At 39.1% G+C, this 17,638-nt stretch overlaps 1 protein-coding gene across 3 annotated transcripts; it reads right to left on the minus strand.

Moving 5' to 3' along the window:
- Positions 1 to 1,269: 1,269 nt before the first annotated feature.
- Positions 1,270 to 17,039, minus strand: wdr35 (WD repeat domain 35). Of its 3 annotated transcripts, XM_034675193.1 has the most exons (29): positions 16,706 to 16,904; positions 16,511 to 16,614; positions 16,295 to 16,412; positions 14,955 to 15,026; positions 14,738 to 14,830; positions 14,528 to 14,656; positions 14,231 to 14,364; positions 12,554 to 12,719; positions 12,319 to 12,464; positions 12,101 to 12,226; positions 11,541 to 11,726; positions 11,277 to 11,312; positions 11,126 to 11,186; positions 9,689 to 9,833; positions 9,162 to 9,231; positions 8,743 to 8,796; positions 8,544 to 8,653; positions 8,235 to 8,454; positions 8,073 to 8,153; positions 7,635 to 7,771; positions 6,459 to 6,662; positions 6,219 to 6,365; positions 5,999 to 6,131; positions 5,791 to 5,901; positions 3,886 to 4,050; positions 3,464 to 3,601; positions 2,251 to 2,407; positions 1,927 to 2,167; positions 1,270 to 1,658 (listed from the first exon to the last, which is right to left on the minus strand). In XM_034675193.1, the coding sequence occupies exons 2-29, from the start codon at positions 16,532 to 16,534 to the stop codon at positions 1,508 to 1,510; spliced, it is 3,555 nt and encodes a 1,184-aa protein (XP_034531084.1). In that variant the 5' UTR covers positions 16,535 to 16,614; positions 16,706 to 16,904; the 3' UTR covers positions 1,270 to 1,507. The 3 variants fall into 3 exon arrangements, with proteins under 3 accessions (XP_034531084.1, XP_034531083.1, XP_034531082.1); XM_034675192.1 differs by having other exon boundaries at positions 16,511 to 17,039; XM_034675191.1 differs by having other exon boundaries at positions 3,449 to 3,601; positions 16,511 to 16,905.
- Between the last annotated feature and the right edge of the window lie 599 nt (positions 17,040 to 17,638).

The raw sequence follows: 17,638 nt of genomic DNA on the forward strand, positions 1-17,638 counted from the left end.
CAGAAGTTGTTTGGGGCCACAGTCAGCATCTTCAAACACAAGCACTGTCTGTCAAGTGCATGATTTAAATGAATGCTTCATATTAACAAAACAGCCCAGTGTATTGAAGTGATGGTCCTTATTCTTAGTTTTTAGCTTTTAGTCACTGGAAGTAATAAATAAGACAAATCTGTAGATGAAATAATGGTTGAATTATCTCCCAGTTACAGAAGCCCTAAAGGGACATGATTAAATATATTTTATTTTCTTGTTATCTCGAGATCTCTACTCATTTTTCTCTCTAATTGGATCATTTATCTCGTTTTATCCAGAGAACAAAGCTCGTTTTTTGTTTTTGATCTTCAACCTGTAAGATAAATGTCTCATAACAAAATCTATTTTTATTTCATAAATTTTATTAACAAAGGAAAGTAATGTATTTAATCATGTCCCTTTAGGGCTTTACTCAGGGTTCCCACTCTTTTCCAGAGATCATTTTCCAGGACATTTTCATTGATGATCAAGCTGGTATGACAGTCTAAATTTAGTTCCTAATTTAGTTCTTAAACAGTCTAATATGTTCCTATCAGTGGAAGTCTACATTGAAAGACGTGCAGTCTACGGCTATCCATGAAATCATCTCTTACATGCTTAAAAATTATGGCAAATTAATTATAGAACAATACAACCACAGAGGTACAGCACTTCAATTTATTAGTGCAACCAAGTAACAATGATGGCCAACTCTCATCTCAGCTTTCTCTTTTCTCAAAAAATATACAATTAGCTAAGTAAAAAACAATAGAGCCAGCAAAGGACTCTGGAAGCTGCCTTACTGAAATAAATAAATAAATAATAATAATAAAAATAATATTCAGAGGATCAGTGCATAAATTGACTTAAATAGAACTGAATGATAAAAATGGCCACAGATGTTGAATGGGCATGTGTTTTTTTTATCCTTGTCAGGTCACATGCAGTCATGTTGGAATAATTTTCCAGGACAATCTGTGATTTTCAAGGACATTTTACATTTTCTCCCATTGTCCAGGTGTTTTCCAGTACTGGAAAACTGGTCAACTGTTTTCCAGGTTTTCCAGGATGCGTGGGAACCCTGTTTAGTACAATGCTACAACTTCAGAGGAAATATCCTAACTGCAGATATTTACTCACTGATCCCATGTGCTGACAGTAGATGGCAGGAGGATGCCGTATTTGAGGAAAGTCAGAGCAACTTCAGAAGAGACTACAGTGAAGACATGAGGACAGGATAAGGAAAAATAACTTGTACATGTTTCAAATTGTTGTATTTATTACAAATCTTATTCAAAGTTTACTTCCATATACAATAGTGAAAAAAGCATTTACATTTATTTATATACTTTACAACATTCAAGCTAAAAGAAATCAAATAAACTATTAAATGATATTGAACCTTATTTCATTAACTAAACATAATCATATAGAAGCTCAAGTGCTTTACAATTCTTAGAAATGTGGTGTTCCCTCATTTGCATTCAATAATGCTTCACGCTATCTGAGAATGACACAGAGGACAGAAGTTGTATTTGCTGATCTCCTGCTCTAGAGCACAGTGTTTACACACACTGCACATCCAGAACTGGTGCTCCTTGATCTGCAGACCCGTCACGATGCATGTGGGGAGTTTCCCGTCAGACCTAAAGAGAGGAACATAGATTTAGTGTGAGGATGAAAGTATCACCTCGTGTCCCTGGTTCCATGTTTCTGCAGCATCATGTCAGCTGTTCATTGGCCAATCCTACTACTGGGTGATAACAAGCCACTAATACTTTTAAAGCTGTCTCTGCAGATGTAGAATAAGACAAATGCAGGAAACATAATAAATGAATTAATAATTGAATGCATGAATTTGTCCAAATCTCTCTTCCAGTAATATGAAAATGTGAAACTCCTTGGTGCCCTCACCCCTCTGTTGACCGGTCCTGCTCCAGCGGGCGGGTGTCCTTTGGGGTGTACTTGGTAAAGATCTCCAGAGCAAGATCTTCATAAAGCTGCTTCTGATCAGGGTCCAGACTCTCCAAGGACTCCAGCTTGATGAAGGCCTGAGAGCACGTGCCAAAGGCCCGGTTTGTGGTGGAGGAAATGGCGAGAAGGGAGTAGATCTCCACCACTGGGATGATGTCTTCATACTCCCGCAGGTGAAGGGCTTCAGAACACAGGAAGAAGGGTAAGTTGTTAACATACAGTATATTAATTAATACATTATGGAGTAGTGATTTTCTTTTTTACCTGTGCGCATTGCCCTCTCCATGTTGCCTTCATAAAGATGTCTCTGAGCGAGCAGGAAGAAGTGATACGCTTCAGCTCCACGCCAGGCGTTGTCAACAAAACGGTTGTCTGAAGATGTTGCATCTTCTTCGAGCAGCCCAGCGAGGGCAGATGTTGCCTGGTTAAAAAAAATGACGTGAGTACATTTTTTAAAAAGAAAACTCAAGACCTACCTTTTTAGTCTCGCTTTTAACTGAGTTTAATTTCACCTTGCTTCATTTATTTATTATCTAGCTCAAATGTTGTCACTTTTTATTTATTTGAAGTATAGCATCTTATTTTCTTTTAATGGTTTAATATTTTAGTGTTTTATTATCTTAGACATATATTTTATTTTGGTGAGTTTGACTTCCTGTGTTGAGTTTTAACATCTTCTTTTACCTCCAGTGTTTCCTCATTAAGATATCATGAGAGCGTTTCCTCAGTTCATTTTTTATCTTTCATTTATTTATTTAGTTTATTTTTATTGTTTTTATTATTATTGTTACAGGGCTGGGGTTGGGATTTTATTTTGTGAATAATACTTTTTTTATTGAGTTTTCCATAGATTTAATCATGATACATTTTTCTTGCAGCATACATTGCTGGTAAACGCATACAAAAAAAACTCAAAACATAGAACAGCTGCTGCAGTATTTAAGGTTGCCATTCCCCTTCCATGCCCCACCCTATCCCACCCCATCCCACCCAAGCCCTCCCTTCAACCCCACATCCCAGATTTTACATAATGTGCAAGTAAGCAAAAGGGGAAATAAGATAATTCATTAGTAAAAATATAAATAACAATAATAAATAAGTAAACACACACACACACACACACACACACACAAAATTATAGTAGTCAAGAAATTGGAAAAGGAAGAGAAAATAAAATAAATTAATTAAAAAAATCTATTTCTTCTTTATTTTTATTTTTATATACATCTATCTTTTTTTTTATATAACCTATTTTAAGTTGTTTTTATGAACAGCACTTTGTGTTACAATGTTATTGTATGAAAATCGTTTTAAAAATAAAGTCTGACTGATTGAAATGATGCCTCTTTATGTACAGTATTTGAAACACTTGAATCAGCCTAACTCTAGAACAGCACACATAATATTTAAAACCTTAATTGAAGCATGTTAGAAGGCTGCGTTCCTGTTTTAAGTAACATACACTTTGATGTGTTACCTCAGACTTCCCCTTTGCTTTGCTCTGCTGTGACGTCTTCATCTGCTTGTGGTAATCTTCGACAAGAAGTGCTGCGAGCACGTAGAGCTTCTTCACCCGCAGCGGTCGGGTCCTTTTCTTCGCCTCCGCATCACTTATCTGTGTGACAGGACACAAGTGCAGAGCTTACAACAATACTTACTACAGCAATCATTGAAATCTTACAACAAATATTTGACGTAAATTAAATTATTATTTAATGATCAGAGCAGCTAAAAATGTTGCTGTCACGTCTCATTGGAAGTTAAAAGTATTTCAAAAAGCTCAGTATCTAGTTTTATGATTATCACAGACTTCCTTATTCTGTTCAAGAAACCACATAAAACACAACATGAACACTCTTTTAAAGTTTAAGGATAATGAGCGTTAAAGCCCGAGCTTACCTTAAACATGAGTTTGGCTGCATCAAGAAAGTGGTGAGCTTTGCGATACAGTTCAACCGCCTCAAAGATTTTGTCCTTCTCCAGAAGTTGTGACGCATATTTGGATAGGAGAGATTTGATCTCCTTCATGTTGTGAGTCCTGGCGAGTTCCACGGCTTTGTTCCACTGCAAGAAAAAACAAGGGAGTAAATTATTTTTGTCATTTTTTAGTTCTTTTTTAATTATTTTCCTTTTTGTAATTTAAATTTTATTTTATTTTCCAAATAACAAGAAAGACAATGACAGAGACAATACACCTGAGAGAAACAAAGAAAGCCTTGTTTCCATGGGGTACACAATACATGTACTAATTGGCCACAGTTAATTATATTCTAACATGATTCTCTTCTCTAGCCATTCCCAGCTGCCTATTATATGTTGATTTTTTTTCATTGTATGCCCAGGACAGTGGGAATCTTACATTATATGCCAAATAATAAAGATATACATCAGGAACACCAAGGCCACCCTTTTTTCTGGGCATAGCCAATTTGTTACGGTTAATTCTAAGTTTCTTTTCCTGCCACAATAAACTTGAAAATAAGCTATTCATTTCCCTAAACCATTGTTGGGGGAACTTTAGAGGTAAGACTGCCATAAGGAAGGAGAGTCTAGGTAGTAAGTTCATTTTAATCACCTCAGCTCTACCCCACAATGATAAAGGTAAGACTGCCCATCGCTTTACATCTTCTCTAATAGCTTTGATAATTCTAGGACCATTCAAATCAAACATTTTGTTGATAGGGGATTTAATAACTATTCCCCAATATTTCATACCCTGAGGCTTCCAGACAAATGGTGCAGTGCCAAGATGTGTTGAAAAGGTGAACTGGTTAAGAGGGATAGCCTCACTTTTGCTACAATTAATTTTATATCTGGAGAGTTGACCAAATGTTTCAAGAAGTTTAAACAAGTGCAATTTTGTGTTTTTTAATTGACTCTGGAAAATCATAAGTCAACACTACGAGCACTATTTAAAATGTTGTCTCCCAATAGTTCAGATAATTTAAACTTTGAGCCAGTTAGAAACCAAAAGAAAGACACTTTTTATTGAAGGTCATTTTCAGGCTCTTTACCTTTCTCTGATAGGACCGCAGAGGGAGACAGAAAGTGAGGGACGAGACTGCAGCCTCTGTGCATGGGGCTCCTGCTCTACTGAGTCAAAGGCGCCCTGACAAACATGGCAGCTTTAATGGACATGCTTTGATTGGCCTATATAATGGCATAATTTATGTAGCAGCCATTACTTCCTGTTTTGCGGCAGAACTTAAATATGTAAACTAAAAAGCACACTCGTAATTAAACTACAAGAATCCCCTTAATCGGCCTCCGGTTCTTGAAATCACCTTTAAAAAGGCAAATCTCACATCGAGCAGGAGCACAGTTGGATAAAATGAGAATAGCTGTAATTTTCAAACACTGTCGGGATGAGCACAAAGAAGGTTAAGAGGAGACACTGAAGTGACAGCCTGTTCTGTTCATTGCACAGAATTATCACAGCAGGAGACGCTGCAGAGAGCAGAGGAAGATCTCTCTCTCCTTCAGCATCATCACACGCTCCGTTCCTGCAACATCCTTTGAACTTAATCCAGCTGTTGTTTTTCACTCAGCTGCAGCTTACACAACCTCCACAAAGAGAGTTATTCCCACTTTGAGTACAAGCCTGCGCTGAATAAAAATGAACAGCTTTATATTTGAGGATAACGTTTACATCAGAGGAGCGCAGTTTCAGAGCAGGATTCACACTCCGGGGCTAAATATCTCTCAGGTAGAGGACGGGGGTGAGAGGGCAGCGGGTGCAACAGAATGTGGGTCTGATCCAAAAAGTGTCGCTGGGAAACTGTGGCGCCACAGTCTGTCTCTCACCTGGTTCAGATGGACACAGGTGTCAACGGCAGCTTTGGGCTGGTTACACTTGAGGTAGGCGTTCACGGCCTGCTCACACATGCCCACGGTGGCAAACATCTGGCCGATCTCCTGCGACACAGAGACGGAGAGCAGCGATGTAGAGCTGTTAATGTCTGAAACAAGAACTTAAAGAGCAAAGAGAAAAGAAGCTTCACATGTGACTCACCGGACAGAGTTTGTGATTCTCTGGCAGGACAGTGGTCAGCTCTTCAAGGCCACAGTAGTCCTCGAGCTTGTAATAACACTCTGCCAGTCTCTCCTGGTTACGACCCTGACGGTAGTACTGCACTGCATTCACCCTTTAAAGAGAAAAGTCATGTTTCTGTGCTCGTACATTAATATGCTTGACATCAGGAGAAAGGCCAAGGTAAACAAAAATTCAATACCACTTCTGTCTGTCAGCAAAGTAGTCTCCGATTCCATTGTACGCCTGTTCCATCAGAGCATCATCACAGTCCCCAGAGCCAGTTTTAAGCAGCTGGAGCACCCTGAACCAGTCTCCCAGTTTCATCCTGAGGCTGATGGCAAGGTCCCTAAAAAATTTAAGAGTCGTTAAATCAAACAAAAGTAACCACAAGCTGAAATAATTCGATTCTATATTAAATATGCCGAACAACGAAGGCTACCTGCGATCCATATCCAGGTACATCCGCTCAGCTTCTTCAAAGCTGCTGAAGTAAGCAGCCACCTCCGCCTGTTTCATGGGCTCGCTCTGCAGGTTTCCCAGACGCTTGACAAATTGGATGCCCGGGTAGTCTCTGCAGCGGACAAAGGCCTCCTCAGCTGTTTTCAGGTCCAGTTTTTGGAGGGCAGCCTCAGCCAGAAGACGCCTGAGAGGGACGTTATGTGGAGAGGGGTCAGTTAGGTACTCGCACCAGTAGAGCTAAGTGGTGAAATACAGTTGCAAGAAAAAGTATGTGAACCTTTTGGAATTACCTGGATTTCTGCATAAATTGGTCATAAAATGTGTTCTGATCTTTATCTAAGTCTCAACAATCGACAAACACAGTCTGCTTAAACTAATACCACAAAAACAATGATGTGTTTTCATGTTTTCATTGACCACACCATGAAAACATTTACAGTGCAGGGTGGAAAAAGTCTGAGAACCCTAGGGTTTAATAACTGGTTGACCCTCCTTTGGCAGCAAAAACTTCTACTGAACGTTTCAGTTCAGCAATATTCTTGGGATGTTTGGTGTGAATCGCTCTCTTGAGGTCAAGACACTGACAGAGCCACTCCAGAAGGATTGTTAACTGTTTTTACATGTAACTTTTTGAATGAGTGCAGGGATATCAATCTGTCTTTAGGGGACCACACATCCATGATTAGGACTGCAATGTTTCTTTATTTAAATGCAGGATTGAAAAAAAGTGCTAAAAATATTCAGTGATCAGTCCATCGGTGCCAAACTCGATGGTTCTATGACTCCACTAGTATGGGATGCGTGTGAATATAATCCGTATGTCAGACTGGATCAGACTCTGAGAGTAGCAAGGGGAATTTTTGGATGTTGCCAGATTTTGAGGGATGCTGCAAGAACTGACACACTATCCAGAGAACACACAGTGATCGCACTGCTGCCTTGAAAAAACATAAATCTCTCATACCCTGCTGTTAACCTCCCACTCGAGAGGTGCCCAGATATTAAAAAATGCAATAACAGCAGCTGTAAGTAAGAGATGTAGAGGGACACATTTTACAAACTTAAAAAGGAGAGAACTTCCAGTAGCTGTAGCTCATTCATCCTGCACGTCACTGTCTTCTCACTGTGCCTGCATGATAAAACAAGAGCTTTGTACCAGAGTCGTGGGTGTGGGTTGTCTTCGATGAATTGCGAGGCGTCTTCAATCCCCACTTTTTCAATCAAAGCACGGCTGTCTCTGAGGGAGCGGATTTCAAAGTTGATGAGGTTGTCTTTATTCGGCCTCTCTGGATCCTGTCAAGCGAGAAATAATGACCCAGTGTTTAATTAAATCAACAGAGGAAAGTGCACCTTAAGCACTTTCAAGGTTTAGCAAAGTTCAACGGGTGAGAAAAGTCTCTCTGGGTGCTTGTTTACATCTCAGTGGAGTAAATTACTTCCGTTTTGCAAGGTCAGCTGGAATTATACGAGCAAACAATAATTAATTAACTCGTTTAAATTTGAATTAAAGACTACAATAAAATATATTTCATGATATGGGCATCAGTGGTTGTGTTTCAGCATGAGCGTGTTAGGACTCTGAACAAATGTTTACCTTCATGATTTCATCAAGCAGCACAGATTTGATCTCCAGGTCTTCAAAGTGGCAGATGTATCCAGAAGTTTGGATCGGTTCCTGTGTTCAAAAGATATGTTACATTACCGGCACATTAGGACAACGTAGCTGACCATCACACAAAACCACCCGAGCACTCACCTCTGGGTCCAGGTTCCTGAAAACATACATCCTGGTCTTCTCCATCATGGCGAACAGATCCGGATTATCATTCGCCCACTTCATGTCCCAAACATCCTTGCGCTCAAACTTGGATGGATCGCCTGCAGACGCCTGGCTTCCTGTGATGTCGTCGGTGGAGGAGCGAACCTCCAGGTCCAACAAAGTCAGGACGCCTGCGATGTCGATTAAGGCGAGACGACTGAGGAAAACAAGGATTCATCTTTAATGTGACAGCACTATAACTTGACATGAACACATTTCATCTTGACTAAGCTGATGAATACTCGCCTGGAGTTGCAGTTCAGGGACAGATAGTAGGCTCTGTTGTTCAGACTGTATTTATTAATGAGAACCACATTTGGGAGGCTGTATCTGTGGATCGTGCCAGACTCACGGCCCTGCAAACAGAAACAGAAACACTTAGTGATCTGACTGAATTTTTAAGCTTCATTTTAGAACAAAAAATTACAAATAAAGATGTTCGTACCACAATCAGGGTCTTATCTGTCGCTGTGATGCAACAAATTGGATCTCGAGTTGCCTGGAGCAGAAACAGATTCATTTATAGAGCTTATCTGTAGTAGATACTTCATAATCATTTTCTGGATCACCTTTGTGAGACAGGTTTAAATTAAATAAGATATAAAATGTCAAATCTCTGCTTTTTATTTAAGATCTATTTATATGTGGGAAAGTATTAAAGTTATTGTTTTTTAGTCTGTTATTAATTCAACCACTTTTTGAATCAAATAAGACAACTTACCAAAATAAAAGTCTCAAACTCAAAAAACAAAAACTTTTAAAGCAATGTTTAAATGTTGCTGTAAAATGCTTCAGATGTGTTGGAGAGCTACTTTTGGACAACAAACTGTTTATTACACTTGGCAGATATTTCATGTCTCTTACTGTGAAGGCCTTTGCAAAATCTGGACCGCTGTCCCTGGCTCCAGAGGGGTTGCTGTCAATGTGATAAACCCTAAAAAAGGAAGTGAGAACAAATGAGAGACAGCCAGACAGATAAATAGTTGCCCTTTCCCTTGAGGTGAGCTGTGGTCCAGGTGCTAGGACAGTCCTGGCAGGACATTCGGTTGTACCCAGCCTGTCTGGGACTTCAGTGGCATTTGGTTCAGATGAATGAATCCTTTTAATGACACGAATGAGAGAAGCAACACCCTCCCCTGAAACACAGAGCCTGTAAACCAAAGGTTTCCACTGCTGACTCACTGAATCCAGCCTTGGGATTTTTTTGCCTCTCTGTAACTTTCCATGATCTGCTTGATGTGTGAAGCAAGTCCTGACACTTGTTTGTTTTTTCTGTCCCTATCTCCTGCCTGGCTTTGTTGGATTTAGCTGGAATCCAGTGAAGTTGCATCCTCAGTTACTGTATATGTCTCTATTATTTTAAATATATTTGTATATATATTTCTACTCACCTCTCTCTTCCCTCCCTTTTAGTTCTGGTCACTTGGTTGATTTCCAGGGCAGTCAGCTTCTTTTCCACTCTGTACTGCCACAGGTAGAAAGCCTCTTTGGATGCAGCGATCACATGTGTTTTGGTCATGGTGACGAACAGAGGATCTGACAAAGAACACAAGCAACAGGCTTGATTACAAAACAAAGAAAGACACTGTGAGGAGTCAGCTTTTCTTTTATGCAGTGAAGAGCCCGTGGTTGCAGGATACAGTCTCCTTTTTAAAACTTGAGAAAATCAAATACACTTGAAGAGGAAACACTGACAAGTTCTTTCACAAATGGCAACCCTTTCTATCACACGTTAGAGACACTCTGCCAGACTGAGAGGTGTCTTATTTTCTTTTATCATTGCTGTACTTCCACATTTGGAAGGCGTTAATTTCTGCTGCTGAGCTGGGCTCGGGAGGAAGGGGTTATTTTTTGTTTGAGTTCTGAGACTGGTGAATTTGTAAATGTGCAGGTGATTCTGTATTTATGGACCTCTACAGGTATATAATTATGCACATGTATGCACCTTATTTCTCCTGTCAGGAGTGTCGTTTTCCCGGTCTCATTATTATGTGTTTTTCTGCATTAAATGAAAAATGTAGAAATGTAAACTTGTCAGAAAATTACAATGTAATTGAAATTCGTTCAATATTCAGAACTGGCGAAACAAAAAATGAAGTGAAGAGCCTGTGTCTTGAATAAGGCCTGGTTTTAGCAGAAACATCAATTAATAGTAGTTATGAGATGTTTTTTTCTTGTATTTTGAGGTTTTGAAAATGATATATAATAATGTTTGATTCTCAGAGGGAACCAAAGCAGATGTCCTCGAAGACAGAGTGTCCTCAAACTGAAACTATGGTCTGATAATAAAAAAACAAGCCACCCTGAGTCCACAGGAGACTCAATTGAACTCTCTCTTGTTATTCACTAAGAGGAGATACCTGAAACACACTCAGACCACTGAGGCTTTCACCTCTGACTCAGAACTCTCCTGTGTCTCAGTAAACATTTGACATGTCAAGCAGAGACAGGACGCTTGAATATCTGTGAGATGTAAAGACGCCGAGTTGTCCGTTTGCTTTTGGATGCTGTGAGCCAATGAAAAATGGATCTTTGGGCGCGGGATGGCCGAACACCAGCCACCGTTTCTCTCTGCAGGGCGCGATCTCTCACGTTAGCTTGAAGAAATACGTCAACGTTATGGTAAATCCAGGACTTTGATCATCCCACAGCTGTGCATCCAGGGTATTATGCATGTGTGCACACTGTGGGCGAGCTTGCAGACAACACAGGTGTTTAAGTATATGTTGAAAAGTGTGAAACTTTACTTTAAAGGTGTGATGACATGAGAGGTAAAGAGATTGGAATCACTTGAATAATATCCCTCTCTCTAAACTGTATAAACTCACCTATGTCGATGTATTTGGAGTCCAGTGGAGTCCCGATGGAGTTGCACAGAATCAGGACAAACTGAAAAACACAGTAACATTAACTTCAGTGAGTGTTTAGTCCTTTATTTAAGCAAATATTCTCATTTAAGTGTGTGGTTTTATGCATTACCCTTGCAGGATTCCCAGCCTCTACCTCAGCATCCTCCTGTGCAGCAACAAGAAGACAATCATGAGGAAAGTGATCTGAAAATGTATGTATGCTCTCTTTTATTTACACTACAGCTTCCTTGTTCTAAGAATCAATATGGATCATACATGTTTCTAGACCTGGACCCGTGTACCAAAACTATCAAGTCAACTTTCAGTGATTGATTGATGACATGAAACCATTTCGCCCTCTCACTTCTACCTTAAAATCCTGAGGTGTTTGTACCTGAGGATGGGTGTCGTCTGCTTTACTGGCTAAGATGCAGAAATCCCCCGAGGTTGTGATGGACATCAAGCTCTTGACGTATTTGACAAACTTCTCATTGTTTTTGGTGTCCCAGAATACCACGCAGTACTCCTGCCGCTCTGGTTTTGTGTATGCGTACACCACAGTGCTGCAGCAATAGCCCCACTGTGAACAGACAGATAGAAGTGGTTAGAGATTAAAACAGTAGGATCAAATCACAACATGTCCCTTCAAACGTCCCATTTATCAAAATGTGTGAACTTGGAGTTGCAGTGAAATAACGACTATCCCAAAGTAGTCAGTTTATGTCAGTACAGAGAGGCTACTGCTTTATTTATTGTCACTAAAGGCTCATATTTCACTGCTTTATGAACATTTGGAGCTTTGATCTGAAACAAGTACATTTTAAATCTTCAGTTTGAAAGAATATAGAGGGTTTCTTTTTTGCTCTTGTTATTTCTTTGTGTATGGTTGGTATTCAAAAGTGCTTATTTACTAAAAACTTTCATTAGAAGAAAGTCACTAGCGTCAGGATTTACCTTGTAGTCTGGTCTTATGTTGGCAAAGTAGATGTAGGAGTCTACAGCCAGACTAATGCGTAGACCTCCTCCCTCCCAGGCAACTCCGGTCATCTGCTTCCCGGGAACTTTAAGAGTTCTCAAATGCTGTCATGAGACAATAAGAAGGTTAGGTGATAATGTTTGCTTGCTTTTAGGGCTTGATTTGAAGCTGCACAGAATAAAATATCCTCCCTCACCTCTCCAAAAGGTGTGTAGAACTGCACAACATTAAATTCTTTGTCCACATTCAAAGCTCGGAGAGAGCCGGCCACCGCCAGAACGCTGCCACAATGATTCCACTGGATGCTGACCACATTCATCAGGGTGTCGATACACACTGGGACTGTGGAAAAGAGCCGCCATAGATAAACATTTCACTGAGGTGTGACCTGGAGAATATACTTCTGTAGACTTTGAATTTCCCCCTCTTACTTTCATCGTTCTCATAGCGCATGATCTGACATCTCCCATTGTCAAAACAGATAGCAAGACACGGGCAGTCTGGTTCAACGTAACCACCGCTCCCTGCATACCAGTGGATACCAGCAATGCTGACGGCTCCGGTCGCATTGGTGAGACAGCTGATGGACATTTTCATCTGAAACATGACACAGATCATTAAAGAGTCGACATATGCAGGCAAGGCAGCTTTATTTATTTTCGTGAAACACAGGAGTACATTCAGTGAGAGACTCATTCCCCCTAATTGCACCACAGAACGCCTTGGGAAGTCATTCCTGCCTGTGGCCATCAGACTGTACAACTCCTCCCTTTGATCACTGAACAATAACCTGTACTCTGTGCAATAACTGTAGAATAATCATGCAATATCCTTACCACGTTTACATCTTTGTATATATCTCCTTCATTCCCAGCACTTTTGTACATAGCTAATTCTAACTACTCTGCACTTTTGTATATTCTGTATTATTATTTTATTTCATTCTATTTTATTTTATTTTATTTTATCCCTTCTTCTATTAATATTTTGACTTTCATACCTCCCGGATATGAATAAAGTATTTCTGATTCTGATTCTGATTTCTGATTTCTAAAACACACTTCATACTCTGAGGCAGGCTACTCAAAAACTTGTTCATGTATTTATATCCAGCAGACCTAATCACTCCAAAATTGCAACTAATTTAGAACTCTGCTGCCAAACTTGAAGCTAGAACAAGAAACACAGCATATATAAGCAAAGTGACCTGACCTGCACTGGCTTCAGGTGTCTCTTAGGTCTGATATCAAAGTTCTTTTCCTTGTTTACATGACTTCAGAAGATTTTGATCCCGCTTTCACTTCTACATCTACGTTATTGTTGTCGTCTTATAATCCCTCATGACTGATAATATCCTCTGCAGTGTTTTCAAAGTGTCACAAAGATTAGTCAATGTGGGACTTGTTGATTTTATAATTGGTTTGCATATTTATTACTCTTTTGCCTTCCTTTGTTTCACATGTTTTTCCAGATTCTATTGCTCATACCTCTTTTAACTATGTGGTGCCTGTTTTTTTGCTATTAATGTGATTGCTTGGTTTTATTGCGTGTGCTTGTTTTAATTAGCCTTGTTGATTTATTCCTCTGCTTCTCCACTTCATTTTAAGCTTCTATTCTTGTATAAATGCAACAAAAATATGTAATAAAATAAGTTAATACTCGTATTATGTTGTTTATTATTGATGATGCTTCCTTTCTTTCAGGACGACAAAGCAACAACTCTGTTTTCAAAGTACTCCACTTGAGAATTGTTGTTTTACTATTTCATGTGTATGAACGACAAAGAGTTGCTTTAAGCAAGCGTTGGTGTCATTGTAAGTTGCATTTCCTACCACAGTCCTTTTTTTGTATTTGGCTAGAAGTTAATAAGAAAAAGGCAGGAATTTTCAAGTCTTGGAGTAGGGAGCTTATTTTCTCAAATCCACTTTTATTTTTGGATCAATAACGAGATAATCTCCCCGTAAAGCTTTACAGAGCCAAATGCTTCCCCTGAGAACCTGCAACACTCTGCTTCTGCGTTCAACTTTCATATTTCTATTACAAGTCAGGAAGCCATATGAGTCTCTACCTTATACATTATTCTTACTTACTTCAGTTTGAGCACTTACTATGAAGTTGCCTTGATTGTCATAGATTTGGACTTCCCCGTTTGCCATGCCGAAGAGGAGGATCTTGCTGTCTGGGGACCACGCCACATGAGCGAGCTGATTCCCCTTTAGCTCCTTTCCCCAAATCCGGTTTCCTACAAAAACAAATGCATTAGTCCTTCTGTACATGTCTGCACTCAGTACCTGTGTATGTGAACAAAGCAATCCTTGATCATGGAGAGGTTATCAATTTAGTCTGAAAAACAAAAATGTGTGGATTGATCAGTATGTATGTGATTCTTATCCATCAGTTTGTACCGTCAACAGATCCGACAATGACTGCTCCATCTTCATACACGATGCAGATCTTCTGACCGTCAGCGTTCCAGCTCATGCTCCTCACCACGGACTTGTTCCGGTTGTTGATCATCTCCTCGTACCATGCGCCTTCAGAAGGGGAAAAAAATAAAACTTTAATAAACACATTTTTTAAACGGGAACTTGTTTGATCAGAGAAACTGTGATCACCTTTATAGAGCATCCACACAATGATGAGTCCATTCTGGTCACTAGTCGTCAGTTTCTCATGCTGTTCATTCCATGTGACCACCTGAACTGCACCTGCACGTGTTGTAAGAATAAAGTCAGATCATTTAAAAACAGCTTGCTCAATATTTCATTTTGTGCACGCTGCTTTTCACAAGTACAATAAGAACAAGTTTGAAAACGACCTAAAGTAACTTACCACTGTGTCCCTCTAAAGTCTGGTTCATTGAGAGGTTACTGGGTGCTGCAAGGCCTTTAATTTTGGCATCATCTGAAGACAAAGCATGAAAACAGTGAAAGAAAGCATGTTTATAACCTTAACAATGTTCATGTAATTTCTTGTTATTAAGAGAAGTCATAGACATTAAATGTTTTAAACTCACAGAGGATATTTACTACTGGTATTAGCATGGTAAATGTTTGGGTCACCTGTCACCATGAAAGTCAGTTTATTATATTTGTGGGGTTGGGTGGGTGTTTATTATTTATGTTTTTCATTTTCCATGTAAGTATGTGAGTATGCTTCTACAGACTGTGGCAACAATTTTCCTTGTGAAGGACAATAAAGGTCTATCTAATACCTTTTTTAAAGCAATTCTGAAATCAATAATCTGTGTAAGTCCAGGTTACATGATATGTTTCATATTTGCAGTGTCAGGTAACCGTTTTAAAAGTTGTTTCCCTCTTTATTGTACAATATTCAGACACAAGTAATTAGGCGTGTATTTTAAAATTTAAATAGCAGCTAGCTGCTGATAGAGCATGAACTAAAACATGATAAACAAAACAGAATTGCAATTAATTAATCCTAAGAGTTTCTGTCAGGTTCAGTAAATCTTTGGTGTTTCTTTTCTTTCCTTAATCAGATTTAGTTTTGCAAATTACCTGGGTTCATTTATCCGCTTATTAATTTGGCAACTGACCTTTCATTTTTCACATTTGCAAATTGTGTACCCAACAATCTCATATTATTTATCAAGAAACCTAGACTTTTCCTGAGCATTAATTGATAGGACTTTTAGAGGATGAAGCCAACTTCAACATGTTTTTTTAGCCTGATGAAGATCTAGCACTGAGACGTTGTAATTAAACTCTATTAAATGCTAGTTGGATAGTCAAATTTTGAAGACTTTTCCTGAGCATTAATTGATAGGACTTTTAGAGGATGTAGCCAACTTCAACATGTTTTTTTAGCCTGATGAAGATCTAGCACTGACACATTGTAATTAAACTCTATTAAATGCTAGTTGGATAGTCAAATTTTGTGAGCTTTCTCTCTCTTCTCTCCTACCCATCTCCTACATTCATTTTGGATTTCATTCCCATCTTAATTAACTGTGCAGCTGATATTTAGTTGCAGAAGAAAGGATTAAATGTTGCTGGGGAAAGGGTCCTGGACAGTGTGTACATCTGGATATCACACTAAAGAATGGCATGCATGGACCTAAACAATTATATCAGTGCTATGAAATGATATAGTGAATATTTGACATTAAAGATAGTTCATGCAGCTATCTCCATCACCTGAAGTTGACTCACCTGTCTGAGTTTCGAGCTTGAGCACTCTGAGGAGGCCATCGTCTCCTCCACAGGCAATGAAGCCTTGATCTTTGTTCCAGGAGACACATTTAAGGTGGATATTGTTGGGTATAGCAATCTAAAAAAAAACACAGAGAAGTGTGAATAACGACTCCTTAACTGCTGCATTAATATGTGATTGAGAAGATAAAGCACCACAGGGTGTCAGGCACTCACCTTTTTACTGAGGTAGATAAACATGTTGATAACTAAATGAACTTCAACACATCCGAAACGAGCTGCTTAGGGTGGAGTCAGGCTGGTTTACACTATAAGAGAAGCTAGTGTAACAGGTGAAGAGAGTTAAGTGTAAACATCATGAGGCCTCGACTCCTGAGTTCATCTTTAGCTAGGAGCGTTAGCTTAGATCACCTAGCTAACGCAGCACGACACCTAGACACAAAGTTACCGAGTTATCCTTTAATTTAGCTAAATACAATAAGATTAAGACTCATTTTAATGTTAATAACTTAAAGGATGTATCAGAAAGGGTGAAACAAATCCAACGTCCATGGCAGAAAGCTGTAGCTTCCTTCGGTCTCCCCTGGTAACCGTGAAGCGGAAGTGCTGGTGTGAGGGTGTTCTGGTCTTTGTAGTTTTTTGTCTTCCTGACGGTCACGTTTGTCTCCGCGCTAAAAATGAGATTTGAAATGTACACTAGCAGTCAAAAGTTTGGAAACATCTTCTCATTCAAGGGCTTGTATTTATTTTAATTATTTGAAACACTGTATATTAATACCAAATACATCAACACTATGAAAGAACATATATGGAATTATTTAATTAACAAAACAGAATATGTTTTATATTTTAGATTCTGTAAATTAGCCCCATTTTTCCTTCATGAAGCACCCCTAAATTGAATCCCAACAACCATAAAATTTGTGAGATTTTCTTTTCTTTTTTATTGTATGTACTTTTTAACAAGCTAGAAAAGTTTCAAAACCATACAGTACTTGGTTGAAACGTAATATTTTAACAACAAAAATACAGCAGCTCCACCGCCCCCCTCACTATAGGGGGCTGGTTTATTCCAGAAACATACATACTGTTTCAATTCAATTCAATTCAATTCAATTCAATTCAAAAAACTTTATTTGTCCCCGGGGGGAATTTTAAGGCAGGTATGAGCAGCATTGAATACAAAAAACAGACACTTAAATTATAAGGATTGTAAAAAAGAAAGAAAATAGTTATACAAAATCAACAAATTTTACAGGCGTCAGTATACCCACATATACACATATACGTACACACACATACACACATACACACGCGCGCGCGCGCACACACACGCACACACAC

This window comes from Notolabrus celidotus, chromosome 22 (genome assembly GCF_009762535.1).
Source record: "Notolabrus celidotus isolate fNotCel1 chromosome 22, fNotCel1.pri, whole genome shotgun sequence".
In the NCBI taxonomy this organism is placed as follows: Eukaryota; Metazoa; Chordata; class Actinopteri; order Labriformes; family Labridae; genus Notolabrus; species Notolabrus celidotus.

Coding starts and splice junctions, on each gene's coding strand:
- wdr35 (XM_034675191.1), bottom strand. CDS start 16,534: ATGTTTATCTACCTCAGTAAAAAG. Junction 12,227..12,318: donor TCTACACACCTTTTGGAGAG/GTGAGGGAGGAT, acceptor GTCTCATGACAG/CATTTGAGAACTCTTAAAGT. Junction 2,408..3,448: donor CTGAGGTAACACATCAAAGT/GTATGTTACTTA, acceptor TTTTTTAACCAG/GCAACATCTGCCCTCGCTGG.